Source organism: Oncorhynchus clarkii, chromosome 14 (assembly GCF_045791955.1).
Source record: "Oncorhynchus clarkii lewisi isolate Uvic-CL-2024 chromosome 14, UVic_Ocla_1.0, whole genome shotgun sequence".
Classification (NCBI taxonomy): Eukaryota; Metazoa; Chordata; class Actinopteri; order Salmoniformes; family Salmonidae; genus Oncorhynchus; species Oncorhynchus clarkii.
This window is the reverse complement of record NC_092160.1, coordinates 29,278,864-29,295,812: the sequence shown is the minus strand read 5'-3', so window position 1 is coordinate 29,295,812 and position 16,949 is coordinate 29,278,864. Positions and strand designations below refer to the sequence as shown.

Below are 16,949 nucleotides of genomic sequence, written 5' to 3'. Positions count from 1 at the left end.
GCAGCTAACCAAACAGAAAAACAACCAAACTGACATCTTTCTGCAGCTAACCAAACAGAAAAACAACCAAACTGACATCTTCCTGCAGCTAACCAAACAGAAAAACAACCAAACTGACATCTTCCTGCAGCTAACCAAACAGAAAAACAACCAAACTGACATCTTTCTGCAGCTAACCAAACAGAAAAACAACCAAACTGACATCTTCCTGCAGCTAACCAAACAGAAAAACAACCAAACTCTGATACATTTCACAAACATAAAAACAGAGTTGGAGTATAAAGTTTTTATTCCATTTCAAGATGCAGGTATAATATGAAACATGTTAGAGAATAAATATGTACAATAAAACTGGAATAAAGCAGGTAAAAGGCAAACCTATCAGACAAGAACTCAATAACTCTGACTGCTGGAAAAGAAAAAGAACCCAAGGAAGAAGCCATTACAGATCTTAATGTATTCTGGGACAGGAGGTGAATGATTGTCAACCAAAAGCAGGAAATAAAATGTCAACTAAACACAAAAGAAACGTGTACGCACAAATAAAGACCTGTTACCATCATTCATTCTGACTGGAGATCAGAGTTGATATAATGGCTGACTGCTACCATGTGTCGGCTGTTAAAGATATGCTGGTGCAGACCTTGCTGACGTCACCATTTCATGGGCTGGTATGACGTCACCATTTCATGGGCTGGTATGACGTCACCATTTCATGGGCTGGTATGACGTCACCATTTCATGGGCTGGTATGACGTCACCATTTCATGGGCTGGTATGACGTCACCATTTCATGAGCTGGTATGACGTCACCATTTCATGGGCTGGTATGACGTCACCATTTCATGGGCTGGTATGACGTCACCATTTCATGGGCTGGTATGACGTCACCATTTCATGGGCTGGTATGACGTCACCATTTCATGGGCTGGTATGACGTCACCATTTCATGGGCTGGTATGACGTCACCATTTCATGAGCTGGTATGACGTCACCATTTCATGAGCTGGTATGACATCACCATTTCATGGGCTGGGAGCTATCCGTTTGGTCCAAGGAGAAGGATTTGATCATGGATCCAATACTGATGTTGCTATTTTGTGGCAGAATTATATTTCATAAAAAGGTATAAAGTTACTTAAGGTTTCACTAATTTTACAGGAGACTTGATTCTAGCGATGATAAATAAAAACTAAATCAGACTTCACAGTAGTATAATTTGTTTTTGTTAAATACATCGGCCTACACAGAACAAGAAACAGGAAAATTATTGTTATTGGAGGCAGTTGCAAAATCAGCCAATTGACCCTCGACCTCTCCATGATCACAACTGCTGATCATCACACATACATGTACTGTAACCCATAGTGACTTTCAACCAATCAGGGCCTTTATTACATCATAGCCAATAGGCAAGATTTTACTTTTTTTACAATCAGTGTTCCATTCACAAACTGTAACCACGGTCACCTCAACCTATCAGCCAATCACAACCTCTCAATACAATATATATGTGAATATACTTTCTCAGAGGCCACTTAGCTTTACCTCTGTAATATAGAAGTTTAAATACTCTCCTGAAATCAGACAACTTCCTAAAAACCATAATGTCACATCACCTAACATCCATTCAACCGACCATTCTGTGTTCTGAGGAAAGCCTACAGATGGATATATAGAGGATTCTGTGTTCTGAGGAAAGCCTACAGATGGATATATAGAGGATTCTGTGTTCTGAGGAAAGCCTACAGATGGATATATAGAGGATTCTGTGTTCTGAGGAAAGCCTACAGATGGATATATAGAGGAAAGAAACAAGGAACAGAGCAGTCGTCCAAAAACTCTACAACTCAACTTGATACCCCATGATAACGCATCATCACATCCTTAACAAGAATTAGCCTATAGTAAGTTCTGCGGGCAGCTGCAAATGAGTGTCAATGAATGAATGATCCTTTTGAGATCTCTCTCTCTCAGGAGGTAGGATGGGGGATTTACAGGGGTCCTGGGGTAGCTCAAAGGAGCTCCACTTTGCCTGGGGGTTTCCAGGGGGTTTCAGGAAACAGGATGGGGGATCAAAAGAAGATCTGCTTGGCATCTGACGGGTTCTGCTCCATGGGACAGTAGGGGCATTTCAGTCTGAGGAGATGGAGGACAGAGTTAGACATATACAGACCGGCAGGAGAGTTTAACCACAGAGTTCCACAGGTCTGACTGTCAATGGTTGAGTGCCTGTTTGTCTGCCTGTCTGTCTGTCAACCTGGATCAGACTCACTTTCCAGCGTTGGTGAGTTTGTTGAGGGCGTCTCTGGAGATGACGTGTCCACAGATGAGCTTCATGGGAGGGTTGCTCTCTGACGTCTGCTGTCGGAGGATGGGACAGGCGAACACAGAGTGGTACCAGCACTTCTTCCCCAGATCTATCTCAATCTGGAGGGAGGGGAGACAGGACCACTCTGTTACCCTTCTATGACAACCTACTTTAATAATCCATTATAAATGGTTATACACTGCTCAAAAAAATAGAGGGAACACTAAAATAACACATCCTAGATCTGAATGAATTAAATATTCTTATTAAATACTTTTTTCTTCACACAGTTGAATGTGCTGACAACAAAATCACACAAAAATTATCAATGGAAATCAAATTTATCAACCCATGGAGGTCTGGATTTGGAGTCACACTCAAAATTAAAGTGGAAAACCACACTACAGGCTGATCCAACTTTGATGTAATGTCCTTAAAACAAGTAAAAATGAGGCTCAGTAGTGTGTGTGGCCTCCACGTGCCTGCATGACCTCCCTACAACGCCTGGGCATGCTCCTGATGAGGTGTCGGATGGTCTCCTGAGGGATCTCCTCCCAGACCTGGACTAAAGCATCCACCAACTCCTGGACAGTTTGTGGTGCAACGTGGCGTTGGTGGATGGAGCGAGACATGATGTCCCAGATGTGCTCAATTGGATTCAGGTCTGGGGAACGAGCGGGCCAGTCCATAGCATCAATGCCTTCCTCTTGCAGGAACGGCTGACACACTCCAGCCACATGAGGTCTAGCATTGTCTTGCATTAGGAGGAACCCAGGGCCAACCGCACCAGCATATGGTCTCACAAGGGGTCTGAGGATCTCATCTCAGTACCTAATGGCAGTCAGGCTACCTCTGGCGAGCACCACTCCACACCATGACTGACCCACCGCCAAACCGGTCATACTGGAGGATGTTGCAGGCAGCAGAACGTTCTCTACGGCGTCTCCAGACTGTCACGTCTGTCACATGTGCTCAGTGTGAACCTGCTTTCATCTGTGAAGAGCACAGGGCGCCAGTGGCGAATTTGCCAATCTTGGTGTTCTCTGGCAAATGAAAAACGTCCTGCACGGTGTTGGGCTGTAACCACAACCCCCACCTGTGGACGTCGGGCCCTCATACCACCCTCACGGAGTCCGTTTCTGACCGTTTGAGCAGACACATGCACATTTGTGGCCTGCTAGAGATCATTTTGCAGGGCTCTGGCAGTGCTCCTCCTGCTCCTTGCACAAAGGCGGAAGTAGCGGTCCTGCTGCTGCTGGGTTGTTGCCCTCTTACGGCCTCCTCCACGTCTCCTGATGTACTGGCCTGTCTCCTGGTAGCGCCTCCATGCTCTGGACACTACGCTGACAGACACAGCAAACCTTCTTGCCACAGCTCGCATTGATGTTCCATCCTGGATGAGCTGCACTACCTGAGCCACTTGTGTGGGTTGTAGACTCCGTCTCATGCTACCACTAGAGTGAAAGCACCGCCAGCATTCAAAAGTGACCAAAACATCAGCCAGGAAGCATAGGAACTGGAAGTGGTCTGTGGTCCCCACCTGCAGAACCACTCCTTTATTGGGGGTGTCTTGCTAATTGCCTATAATTTCCACCTGTTGTCCATTCCATTTGCACAACAGCATGTGAAATGTATTGTCAATCAGTGTTGCTTCCTAAGTGGACAGTTTGATTTCACAGAAGTGTGATTGACTTGGAGTTACATTGTGTTGTTTAAGTGTTCCCTTTATTTTTTTGAGCAGTGTAGTATTATACATGTTATTTTTGATTTCTTTTCTATTTCATGAATAGTTAAAAATAGTTATGAATTACAATTCTTGCTTTTAAATGCTAATAGGATTAACCACCCAGAGAAAGTCACCCAGAGAAAGTCATGAGAGAAAAGCAGAGAGCTTAGAGAGGGAGACTTACAGGCAGCTCGTCCTTGTGTGTCCAGACTCCACTACACTGTCTCTGTTCAATCACCTGTTTGATGTTCATCAGGACTGGCAGAGCCATGCAGCCTGACGCAAAACTGACAAAGAATTCAACACAGAAAGACACACATGGAAATCACAGATATCGTTGAAGTTGGAAGTTTACATACAGCTTAGCTAAATACATTTAAACTCAGTTTTTCACAATTCCTGACATTTAATCCTAGTAACAATTCCCTGTCTTAGGTCAGTTAGGATCACCACTTTGTTTTAAGAATGTGAAATGTCAGAGTAATTGCAGAGAGAATGATTTATTTCAGCTTTTATTTATTTCATCACATTCCCAGTGGGTCAGAAGTTTACATACACTCAATTAGTATTTGGTAGCATTGCCTTTAAATTGTTTAACTTGGGTCAAATGTTTCGGGTAGCCTTCCACAAGCTTCCCACAATAAGTTGGGTGAATTTTGGCCCATTCCTCCTGACAGAGCTGGTGTAACCGAGTCAGGTTTGTAGGCCTCCTTGCTCGCACACGCTTTTTCAGTTCTGCCCAAACATTTTCTATAGGATTGAGGTCAGGGCTTTGTGATGGCCACTCCAATACCTCGACTTTGTTGTCCTTAAGCCATTTTGCCACAACTTTGGAAGTATGCTTGTGGTCATTGTCCATTTAGAAGACCCATTTGCGACCAAGCTATAACTTCCTGACTGATATCTTGAGATGTGGCTTCAATATATCCACCTAATTTTCCTGCCTCATGATGCCATCTATTTTGTGAAGAGCACCAGTCCACAACATGATGCTGCAACCCCCGTGCTTCATGGTTGGGATGGTGTTCTTTGGCTAGCAAGCCTCCCCCTTTTTCCTCCAACCATAACGATGGTCATTATGGCCAAACAGTTCTATTTTTGTTTCATCAGACCAGAGGACATTTCTCCAAAAAGTACAATCTTTGTCCCCATGTGCAGTTGCAAACCGTAATCTGGCTTTTTTATGTCGGTTTTGGAGTAGTGGCTTCTTCCTTGCTGAGTTGCCTTTCAGGTTATGTTGATATAGGACTCGTTTTACTGTGGATATAGATACTTTTGTACCTGTTTCCTCCAGCATCTTCACAAGGTCCTTTGCTGTTGTTATAGGGTTGATTTGCACTTTTCTCACCACAGTATGTTCATCTCTAGGAGACAGAACGCGTCTCCTTCCTGAGCGGTATGACAGCTGCGTGGTCCCATGGTGTTTATACTTGCGTACTATTGTTTGTACAGATGAACGTGGTACCTTCAGGCATTTGGAAATTGCTGCCAAGGATGAACCAGACTTATGGAGGTTTTTCTGGGGTCTTGGCTGATTTCTTTTGATTTTCCCATGATGTCAAGCAAAGAGGCACTGAGTTTGAAGGTAGGCCTTGAAATACATCCACAGGTACACCTCCAATAGGTTAATTGACATCATTTCAGTCAATCAGAAGCTTCTAAAGCCATGACATAATATCCTGGAATTTCCCAAGCTGATTAAAGGCACAGTCATCTTAGTGTATGTAAACTTCTGACCCACTCAAATTGTGATACAGTGAAATAATCTGTCTGTAAACAATTGTTGGAAAAATGACTTGTGACATACACAAAGTAGATGTCCTAACCGACCTGCGAAAACTATAGTTTGTTAACAAGACATTTGTGAAGTGGTTGAAAAATGAGTTTTAATGACTCCAACCCAAGTGTATGTAAACTTCCGACTTCAACTGTACATACTGCAGTGAAAAACAATGACAAGGAATCTTACTATCAGCGTTATACTGCTGTGTGTGTATGTGTGTGTGTGTGTCTAACCTGACACTGAGAGGTGACTCTACAGATAGTCCCAGCAGAGCGCAGGCGTCCCTGGTGAAGCTGTTACAGATGTCAGCCCACTGGTTGGTCTCTAACAGAGAGCGGTAGGGAGAGTTCTCTATGCCGTGCCGCAGGTACACCAGACTACCCATGAGGATCTGGATGTCTGGGGGAGAGAAGACACTGCTGTAATGGATTTCTGGAGGGAGAGGTCTGGGGGAGAGGAGACAGTGTTATTCAGGGTGTCTGGGGGAGAGGAGACAGTGTTATTCAGGGTGTCTGGGGGAGAGGAGACAGTGTTATTCAGGGTGTCTGGGGAAGAGGAGACAGTGTTATTCAGGGTGTCTGGGGGAGAGGAGACAGTGTTATTCAGGGTGTCTGGGGGAGAGGAGACAGTGTTATTCAGGGTGTCTGGGGGAGTAGAGACCGTGTTATTCAGGATGTCTGGGGGAGAGGAGAAGGTGTTATTCAGCATGTCTGTGGGAGACAGGGGTTATGGAGGAGGGAGGAAGGAGGGTGTCCATTCACAGACTATTGGAACAGATCATTAGTCAGTCAGCTGGTAAGAGAAAGAAGCTATGAAGTCGTGTAAGAAAGCTATTGAGAAAACAAAAATGAGGGTTTCTTATTGGACTGGTTGTTCCTATATATACAGTGCCTTGCGAAAGTATTCAGCTCCCTTGAACTTTGCGACGTTTTGCCACATTTCAGGCTTCAAACATAAAGATATAAAACTGTATTTTTTGGTGAAGAATCAACAACAAGTGGGACACAATCATGAAGTGGAACGACATTTATTGGATATTTCAAAAAATTTTAACAAATCAAAAACTGAAAAATTGGGCGTGCAAAATTATTCAGCCCCTTTACTTTCAGTGCAGCAAACTCTCTCCGGAAGTTCAGTGAGGATCTCTGAATGATCCAATGTTGACCTAAATGACTAATGATGATAAATACAATCCACCTGTGTGTAATCAAGACTCCGTATAAATGCACCTGCACTGTGATAGTCTCAGAGGTCCGTTAAAAGCGCAGAGAGCATCATGAAGAACAAGGAACACACCAGGCAGGTCCGAGATACTGTTGTGAAGAAGTTTAAAGCCGGATTTGGATACAAAAAGATTTCCCAAGCTTTAAACATCCCAAGGAGAACTGTGCAAGCGATAATATTGAAATGGAAGGAGTATCAGACCACTGCAAATCTACCAAGACCTGGCCGTCCCTCTAAACTTTCAGCTCATACAAGGAGAAGACTGATCAGAGATGCAGCCAAGAGGCCCATGATCACTCTGGATGAACTGCAGAGATCTACAGCTGAGGTGGGAGACTCTGTCCATAGGACAACAATCAGTTGTATATTGCACAAATCTGGCCTTTATGGAAGAGTGGCAAGAAGAAAGCCATTTCTTAAAGATATCCATAAAAAGTGTTGTTTAAAGTTTGCCACAAGCCACCTGGGAGACACACCAAACATGTGGAAGAAGGTGCTCTGGTCAGATGAAACCAAAATTGAACTTTTTGGCAACAATGCAAAACGTTATGTTTGGCGTAAAAGCAACACAGCTGAACACACCATCCCCAATGTCAAACATGGTGGTGGCAGCATCATGGTTTGGGCCTGCTTTTCTTCAGCAGGGACAGGGAAGATGGTTAAAATTGATGGGAAGATGGATGGAGCCAAATACAGGACCATTCTGGAAGAAAACCTGATGGAGTCTGCAAAAGACCTGAGACTGGGACGGAGATTTGTCTTCCAACAAGACAATGATCCAAAACATAAAGCAAAATCTACAATGGAATGGTTCAAAAATAAACATATCCAGGTGTTAGAATGGCCAAGTCAATGTCCAGACCTGAATCCAATCGAGAATCTGTGGAAAGAACTGAAAACTGCTGTTCACAAATGCTCTCCATCCAACCTCACTGAGCTCGAGCTGTTTTGCAAGGAGGAATGGGAAAAAATTTCAGTCTCTCGATGTGCAAAACTGATAGAGACATACCCCAAGCGACTTACAGCTGTAATCGCAGCAAAAAGTGGCGCTACAAAGTATTAACTTAAGGGGGCTGAATAATTTTGCACGCCCAATTTTTCAGTTTTTGATTTGTTAAAAAAGTTTGAAATATCCAATAAATGTCGTTTCACTTCATGATTGTGTCCCACTTGTTGTTGATTCTTCCCCAAAAAATACTGTTTTATATCTTTATGTTTGAAGCCTGAAATGTGGCAAAAGGTCGCAAAGTTCAAGGGGGCCGAATACTTTCGCAAGGCACTGTATATATATATGTTTGGTGCCTAATGAACATCCTTGTCAAAAAGCTCTTCAAGACCACCAGGAGGCCCCAGCCAGGGTATGTCTGTCCCTACCTCTCTTCAAGACCACCAGGAGGCCCCAGCCAGGGTATGTCTGTCCCTACCTCTCTTCAAGACCACCAGGAGGCCCCAGCCAGGGTATGTCTGTCCCTACCTCTCTTCAAGACCACCAGGAGGCCCCAGCCAGGGTATGTCTGTCCCTACCTCTCTTCAAGACCACCAGGAGGCCCCAGCCAGGGTATGTCTGTCCCTACCTCTCTTCAAGACCACCAGGAGGCCCCAGCCAGGGTATGTCTGTCCCTACCTCTCTTTAAGACCACCATGAGGCCCCAGCCAGGGTATGTCTGTCCCTACCTCTCTTCAAGACCACCAGGAGGCCCCAGCCAGGGTATGTCTGTCCCTACCTCTGGTGCTATGAGATGAAGGACTGTTAGTGCCTACGTTCAGACCATCATATATCTGCTGCCTAAATTTCTATCTGTCCCACCCTGCTGACCTGAACAGGGCCCAGGCTGTCTGTGTTCCTACCTCTCTGGTGCTGCGAGGCGAAGGGCTGGAAGTGCCTGGCGTACTGTAGCGCCTCCAGCTGGTTGGTGATGCCTCCGTTTAACAGGCTGATGAAGTAGAGGCGGTGCAGCTTGAACTCCAGGGTACTGTTCAGGTCCAGCAGGCGCTGCCGGTTTGTTACTGCCCACCTGGATTGTAATCATTAGTGCATACCGTAGCAAACAGTTGTAAATTGAAAACAATAATTTCTATTGGACAAATTCAGGTAGGTCCCTCCCCGTTTCCTTCTGTTTGGTTCTGTTTGGCTCCTAGTGAATAGACCCCAATTCAATCAATTCAGGAAGTCAACTGAAATTCTAATTGACCTTCAACCCTGGCATTTCAGATCTCAATTGTGTTCACTACTCTAAAGTTAATCAGTTACTGAATGGCTGAAAATGATCAAAGAGGGGTTTGATTCACATTCAACTGCACACAGAGAGGAAGTATAGTACATACTCTAGTGCTGGTCTGAGGTCAGTATATAACAGAGAGGAGGTACAGTACATACTCTAGTGCTGGTCTGAGGTCAGTATATAACAGAGAGGAGGTACAGGACATACTCTAGTGCTGGTCTGAGGTCCTGCATCCTCAAGGCCTCCAGGATCCTGTTGAGTTCCAAGAACGGCTGCTTCATGCTCATGTCAATCACTACTCCAGACTCCTGGGAGACACACAAACAATAGAGAAGCCAGGCAGTTGTAATGCATATGAAATACACCAAATGTCTTCAATTCTGGTTCTGGGGACCAACAGGGTGTGCAGGCTTTTGTTTCATCTCAGTTGTTTACCTGACATAGGTCCTCTGCCACGCTCAGCATGCCTTGTCTGTACAGGTGTTCCACAATGGTCTCACTAAGGTACTTCTGTCTCTCAGGTGAGTCCCACACTGTCTCTGCCACCACTGCACTCACCTCTGCATCAAAGTTCTACAGAAACACAACCAGGAAACAACCAAAGGATAACCGGAAATAAAACACACAGAATCTGCTGAAATTTCTCCCTTGTGTGCTTAAGGTACATTTTATAAACCGCAAGGGAGTTGTGTCATCATTCATCTTTTCTAAAAATGTAAAGATTCTATAATGAAAGTATTTACTGGGAAACTCTCACCCTGTCGATAGCTTTGCCAACTTTGGAGACACTGCCGTGGATGTCCTTGTGTCTGGAGGCCAGCAGCTGTACCGTTTCTTTAATGTTCTTACAACACTGGGCCATGGTCTGAGACAGCACCGTCAGATCTGCATCTTGTACCCCTGAAGGAGAGCCATATATTTAGAGAGCTGGTACATTGAGGTTTCTGCATTGTGATTGACATGACACAAAACTCTATGGCAGCCATGTTGGCGCCGTAGAAATACAATGACTTACACCATGCCATTGTTGAATACTCCTTTCTGATTGGCATGAAGGGCATTCTAGAGCGTGCATTAACGCACGGTATATTTGCACGGTGGAATTCAACGGCTATAGTTCATTCTTACATGTTCTATGTTTGAGCTGCTTTTGAATGCATAGACCCTCGTTGATTGTCCCTTACATATTTCTATGGTTATCGACCCCATTACATGGGAACATTTTAACAATGCTATGTAACAGAATGTCTAGAATTAGAACGATATTCAAGTGATGTCTCTGCTCTGAAGGAGACAGCAATCAGGTTCAAACAAATCAGAACATTAAAAGGTTAAAAAAGGTTAAAAGCAGTCCTGTTGAACGCACATAAAGAAACCTATGAATCAATTCTGTGGCGGAACCCTCGCGAGTCAAGGCACGCAACCGGAGCAAAACAATATTTCATTTCTCTTAGGGCCAAATTGTTTAAATAACTTCAATTGCATATTGTTGAAGTGCTTTAGTTGTACTCCTGCATCGAATTCCTCAAATATGGGGCCTGTAACAGTGTGTGCAGGTATCTATCATTCTTTCATTTAGTACCATGCAGCTGCAAGGTACCGGATGACTGGAGTGGACACTACTTCTAAACTAGAGCGTGGAGCTGGCTCTGCCTTACCGAATGTAACCAGCTGTCCCCGTAGCTCACAGACGCTGCGAAGAAGTTCGTCCAGACGTTCCTCTGACTGGTGTCCGTACATGACGAACCTATGGAGCACCTTCTCCAGCTCCCGCTCCACACACGCACACTGCTCCATACCTAGACTGGGACTCTACCGCATTCACTACCACCTGGGAGAGACAAGACATATGGAACTAGGCCTAGATCACTGGTCCTCAAACCTCTCCCCGGGGACCACCAGACATTTCACAATATTGTTGTAGCCCTGAACCAGCTCACCTGAATCACCTAGTCAAGGCCTGATGATTCGTTGACAGGTTGAATCAGGTGTGCTAGCTCTGGAATATAGCAAATACATAGAACAACTAGGGGTCCCCGAGTAGAGGTTTGAGAACCACTGAACAAGGTCACAGACAATAACTCAATATTTTGCAATCCTCCCATAACCCCTACAGTTGTTTCACTACTGGTATAACTGATTTAGCCAAACTGGTCAACAAAATCCTTTATTAGTTTAATCAGATTTGCTAGAGCCTAAAGTGTGCAGTGGCACAGTATTCATAATCATTGAGATGCAACAGAAAATATGAAAGAAGAACAGTCTATTTTAGATCAACAAGTGCAGAACAGTTGTTAGGCCTGGATGTTTTGGTCTCATTGACAAATTAGGCATTCCTGTTGTATACATTTGAAAAACATTGCTTAGCAACTTTCCTCTTCTCTTCCTAAAATATAAAAACTTTTCTTTTGAATTGTTCATCTGACAAATATAAAAATAGCTATAGTACGAAGCTAAACCTACTGTAAACCAGTGGCTACTTTTGGAACTGCTTTGCTCGCTGAAGCTAATAGGCCCTGTCCATAGCCTCAAGCCCTCAAACAATGACATTCGACTGCAAAACAGAGTTTGAACGGTATGCTAACTAGTCAAATCGTTTGCTGACACTTTGTTTGAGTCAAGTAGCTAGCTAAAGACTAACAATATAGCCAGCTATGTTCTTGTTACTTACTCAAAACTGACAACAAATCTCTGATAACAGCTATGGTAGCAAATATCAAGTTAGCTACGCTAGCTAAGCTAACTAGCTATATCCACAACAATATTAACAGTACCAAGCCAGCTAGCGTAGCTAGTTATCTAGCTGTATAAGACGTCGTATCAAACACCACTTAGTTACAATGGCGATTATCATACAGCGAGAAATCCTAATGGCAACTGAGACATGTTGTTGAGTAAGTTAGCTTTCTACGTTTGTCGCATAACGTAAACAAACAGCTAGCTAACGGTAATGTAAACCTAGCATGGACCGAAGCTGTTTGTTTGACTTGTCTATAATGGTGTATTTTAATTGATTGTATAGTTAGAAAGATAGCCAGATTGTCCAAATACTTTTTTCAATTCTCAAATATATCAACGACATGTCAGAAAATATCAAAATAAATTAAAATAACAACATAAAACGTCAACATAAACACCACTTGCCTGTCGTGACAGCTATTCTCCACCAGTCGTCCTTCGATCTGCGGAACTTCCTTCCTGTGTAGCATGTCTCGGATTTTCATAATAAAAGTACTGGAGTTACTTTACCCATGAATGTAAGGTTCTTAGACTTGATTCAATGTTTCAGTTTTTACAGAGTGTAAAGATACTATATTTTCAGAGTTCCATCCTCTGATACATAATCATGTATGCCTATAAAACAAGTAAAATGTAGGTTTCAAAGTGATAGCATTTGATTCCAATATTAAATTGTCTAACAATAGCCTACAACTTCATTGCGAACCCCAGGTGGTGCTGTATGGACGGTTATGCATGGAGATCTATGGCCAGATTGCAGACCTATGGTGAAGACAGGTGTGTGGCTTGGAGCTGTCCAGGGGATTTCCCACCTGTGATATAACTATCTGGTAATGACCCCAGACCGGCATTGATGTGTAAAACACACACACACACACACACACGCACACACGCAAAAACATAATTATGCATGTAGATTACTAAAAGTCACTCATAAGACATGTCTCAATTATTCATGTCATCAATAAATTCAAGGTCTCAATTCCGTTACTTCAATAACTTGCATTACCACATACTGAGTGTATAAAAAAAATAAAAATAAAAAAAAATAAAGAAAAATCTTGCACTAGGGATTCTGTGATCAAGCTAATCAGTGACGATTTTAGCATGTAAATCTTGGTGGGGCAAACTCCCCAAATTGTTTTTAGATGCATGCCAGCAAAGCCACTACACAACACTAAACAATACATTAAGGCACTATAACAGTGACAAACGGTGCCTACATAAAGCCAACGTCTCACCACTGCTACCCCTGGCTATCAGCGGAGTCTTCTCTGGCAGCGAAACAGTTCATTCAGCCTCATTTACTGCCTTTAAAAAAAACATAGCTGATATGGCTGACTTGCTTAAAAAAATGTGCTTTCTACTGACAATTGAGATGTACAAACTATGGCATAAGGGGACGGCAAGCGCATAAGAGGCCATCCATAATTTTGATTAAAACATTAATGAGGCTACTTTTCTGTAGGTGCATGGTGGTCAAACAAGCAAGGGGTGTCCCACCGATTAGAGAAGCACTAGTAAGTAAGATAAGTGTTGTTCTCTGCAGCTCAGTTGGTCGAGTACGGCTCTTGCAACGCCATTACAGTGAGTTTGATTCCCTGAACCACCCATACGTAAACATTGATGCAAGCTTGACTGTAAATGGCTTTGGATAAGAGTGTCTGCTAAATGGCATATGTTATTATTACATTAGGATATCTGTACAAGTCAAATTAACTCCAATTGATCTCGTCTTTCACTCCTTATGATCTAAACATGCATGATCACACTTCACAACAGACGATTGGAGGGATTTTTGCATGGGATCTTTCTAGAAGGAAATGAAACCCCCAATAGGCTAGATTACAGTCATGCACATAAATCCTTACACACACTTGGATTGCTTCAAGTTAGGTGACAGATTCACAAACCACAATTACACCCCAAAAAGGACAACAAACTAGGGCAGTTGAAAAAAAGACAGATTTAAAATGTAACCCTGCTGGTTTCTATTCAGTCATGTTTGTCATGAACACTAAGGGGTTGGTTTGTTCTTAAATACCCTCTATTCAGTCCTGTTTGTCATGAACACTAAGGGGTTGGTTGGTTCTAAAATACCCTCTATTCAGTCCTGTTTGTCATGAACACTAAGGGGTTGGTTTGTTCTTAAATACCCTCTATTCAGTCCTGTTTGTCATGAACACTAAGGGGTTGGTTGGTTGGTTCTAAAATACCCTATATTCAGTCCTGTTTGTCATGAACACTAAGGGGTTGGTTTGTCCTTAAATACCCTCTATTCAGTCCTGTTTGTCATGAACACTAAGGGGTTGGTTGGTTCTAAAATACCCTCTATTCAGTCCTGTTTGTCATGAACACTAAGGGGTTGGTTTGTCCTTAAATACCCTCTATTCAGTCCTGTTTGTCATGAACACTAAGGGGTTGGTTGGTTCTAAAATACCCTCTCATGAGACTTGGCCTTGGTTTAGCATCACAACCCAAAGATAGGAGCACAGGAAATAAACACAGCCACATGAGTTTACTGTCTGAGGGGGAAACAGTTATCTGGCTCACAATTTCCCTCCCATGTTGTGTCTGATAGTGACAGTGGTATACTCTTCCTCCCATGTTGTGTCTGATAGTGACAGTGGTACACTGTTCTTCCCATGTTGTGTCTGATAGTGACAGGAGCTCACTGTTCCTCCATGTTGTGTCTGATAGTGACAGGAGTTCACTGTTCCTCCCATGTTGTGTCTGATAGTGACAGGAGCTCACTGTTCCTCCCATGTTGTGTCTGATAGTGACAGGAGTTCACTGTTTCTCCCATGTTGTGTCTGATAGTGACATGAGTTCACTGTTCCTCCCATGTTGTGTCTGATAGTGACAGTTGTTCACTGTTCCTCCCATGTTGTGTCTGATAGTGACAGGAGTTCACTGTTCCTCCCATGTTGTGTCTGATAGTGACAGTTGTTCACTGTTCCTCCCATGTTGTGTCTGATAGTGATAGGAGTTCACTGTTCCTCCATGTTGTGTCTGATAGTGACAGTGGTACACTCTTCCTCCCATGTTGTGTCTGATAGTGACAGGAGTTCACTGTTCCTCCATGTTTTGTCTGATAGTGACAGGAGTTCACTGTTCCTCCCATGTTGTGTCGGATAGTGACAGGAGCTCACTGTTCTCTAACACTATGTGTAACTTCCTGGTGATATCTATGTGTATTTATAACGTGTCATAAAATAATGTAGGCCAGTTTACTGTAGGAGAATCTGACAAACCATGGCAACCAAACCAACTGCTGTCTCCTGGCTGTCTGTCTGCTGAGGTCGCTGGTCCAGAATAAAATTATAGCTGGAGAGGATAGCTAGGGGTGTAGGATGACATCGCCGCTTATACTTAAGTGATGATCTAGGATCAGTTGCACTTGCATCCTAATGTTTAAGTCCATAGCTGATGAAGAGTAAACTGATCCTAGGCCTGTGGTTAGAGACAGAGTCTGCCCAGATGTCCAGGGGAATGAGATCTCTCTGCCCCCTGACATAATGTTACTGCTATAATGCTGCCTCAGTCACTATGTGCATTCCAAATGGCTCCCTATTCCTTATCTAGTGCACTACTTTCGAACAGGCTCTGATCAAAATTAGTGCACTACTATGGAACAGGGTGTGGTCAAAATATATGCACTACTTTGGAAAAGGCTCTGGTCAAAAGTAGTACACTATATAAGGACTAGGGTGCCTTTTCGTACTAAATCCCACTGTCATTATGTTGTCTTGAATGAGACCAGCGATCAAGGAGTTTCTACTGGCTGGTGCTGAATCAGTAAGAGGACGGTGCTTTATTGGGTTAGTCCCATAAGGACCACTGATTGTCCCCAACATGACAGAACAGGCAGACCACACACACACTCACACACACCTTGTTATACATTCTCTCTAGCTACGAGTAGAACCTTCCCAAGTAAAATCTCTCACTGGCCACAACTTAAATCTCAAAACTGAAATACCTCATGAGGGGTGTTATTAACTTGGGTTTCCAAGCAAAGCAGCAACAGACAGCTGAACATGTAGTGTAACATGTGAACCTAAACACACCATGTGAACGTACTGTAGTTAATGTTAACCAAACGGTCTCACTAACAGACAAACACAGTGCATAAGATGCCTGCCTGTGACACAGCGGCCATTGGGTGGTCTGCAATTTTAACCCTTGACCTGGCTGGCTGACACCCAATCAGTCATTTGAGGCTACAAACTTCCTCTCACCTCTCTCTCGCACATCCCACATGCGCACACACACGCACGCACGCACGCACGCACGCACGCACGCACGCACGCACGCACGCACGCACGCACACACACACACACACACACACACACACACACACACACACACACACACACACACACACACACACACACACACACACACACACACACACACACCACTCACTCCCAACAACCTGAAAGACCAAAGAGTCTAGTAGGCCAGGTAGCCATTTTGTATCCCCCCCCTCTTCCCCTCTCTTCCCATTTTCTCCCCTCTCTTCCCATTCCTCTCCCCTCTCTTCCCATTCCTCTTCCCTCTCATCCCATTCTCTCTTCTCCATCCCTCTCTTCCCATTCCCTCTTCTTCTCCCCTCTCTTCCCATTCCCTCTTCTTCTCCCCTCTCTTCCCTTTCTCTCTACTTCTCCCCTCTCTTCCCATTCTCTCTTCTCCTTCCCTCTCTTCCCTTTCTCTCTACTTCTCCCCTCTTCCCATTCTCTCTTCTCCTTCCCTCCCTTCCCTTTCTCTCTACTTCTCCCCTCTCTTCCCATTCCCTCTTCTTCTCCCCTCTCTTCCCATTCCCTCTTCTTCTCCCCTCTCTTCCCATTCCCTCTTATTCTCCCCTCTCTTCCCATTCCCTCTTCTTCTCCCCTCTCTTTCCTTTCTCTATTCCTCTCCCATCTCTTCCATTTCCTCTCTACT

At 43.9% G+C, this 16,949-nt stretch overlaps 1 protein-coding gene across 6 annotated transcripts; it reads right to left on the bottom strand.

Annotated features, from left to right (window-relative positions):
* Nucleotides 1-271: 271 nt before the first annotated feature.
* LOC139366491 (E3 ubiquitin-protein transferase RMND5B-like) lies at nucleotides 272-12,468 on the bottom strand. 6 transcript variants are annotated; one of them, XR_011626769.1, is made up of 12 exons: nucleotides 12,411-12,452; nucleotides 11,207-11,265; nucleotides 10,925-11,097; nucleotides 10,024-10,166; nucleotides 9,702-9,839; nucleotides 9,474-9,574; nucleotides 8,893-9,059; nucleotides 6,054-6,219; nucleotides 4,222-4,324; nucleotides 2,276-2,430; nucleotides 1,788-2,139; nucleotides 272-1,703 (listed from the first exon to the last, which is right to left on the bottom strand). XR_011626769.1 is itself a non-coding variant. In XM_071104011.1 (11 exons), the coding sequence occupies exons 3-11, from the start codon at nucleotides 11,061-11,063 to the stop codon at nucleotides 2,076-2,078; spliced, it is 1,176 nt and encodes a 391-aa protein (XP_070960112.1). In that variant the 5' UTR covers nucleotides 11,064-11,097; nucleotides 11,207-11,265; nucleotides 12,411-12,450; the 3' UTR covers nucleotides 272-2,075. The 6 variants fall into 6 exon arrangements, 2 of the variants coding, with proteins under 2 accessions (XP_070960112.1, XP_070960111.1); XR_011626770.1 differs by having other exon boundaries at nucleotides 272-1,745; nucleotides 12,411-12,450; XR_011626767.1 differs by lacking the exon at nucleotides 11,207-11,265 and having other exon boundaries at nucleotides 12,411-12,468.
* Between the last annotated feature and the right edge of the window lie 4,481 nt (nucleotides 12,469-16,949).

Bases quoted from the DNA above. Each gene is read 5' to 3' on its own strand.
- LOC139366491 (XM_071104010.1), bottom strand. From the start codon at position 11,063: ATGGAGCAGTGTGCGTGTGTGGAGCGGGAGCTGGAGAAGGTGCTCCAT. The intron at 10,167-10,924 runs GTAAGGCAGAGC...GCTCTCCTTCAG, and splicing joins GGGACAGCTGGTTACATTCG to GGGTACAAGATGCAGATCTG. The intron at 6,220-8,892 runs GTAGGAACACAG...TCTCTCCCCCAG, and splicing joins CGCCTCGCAGCACCAGAGAG to ACATCCAGATCCTCATGGGT.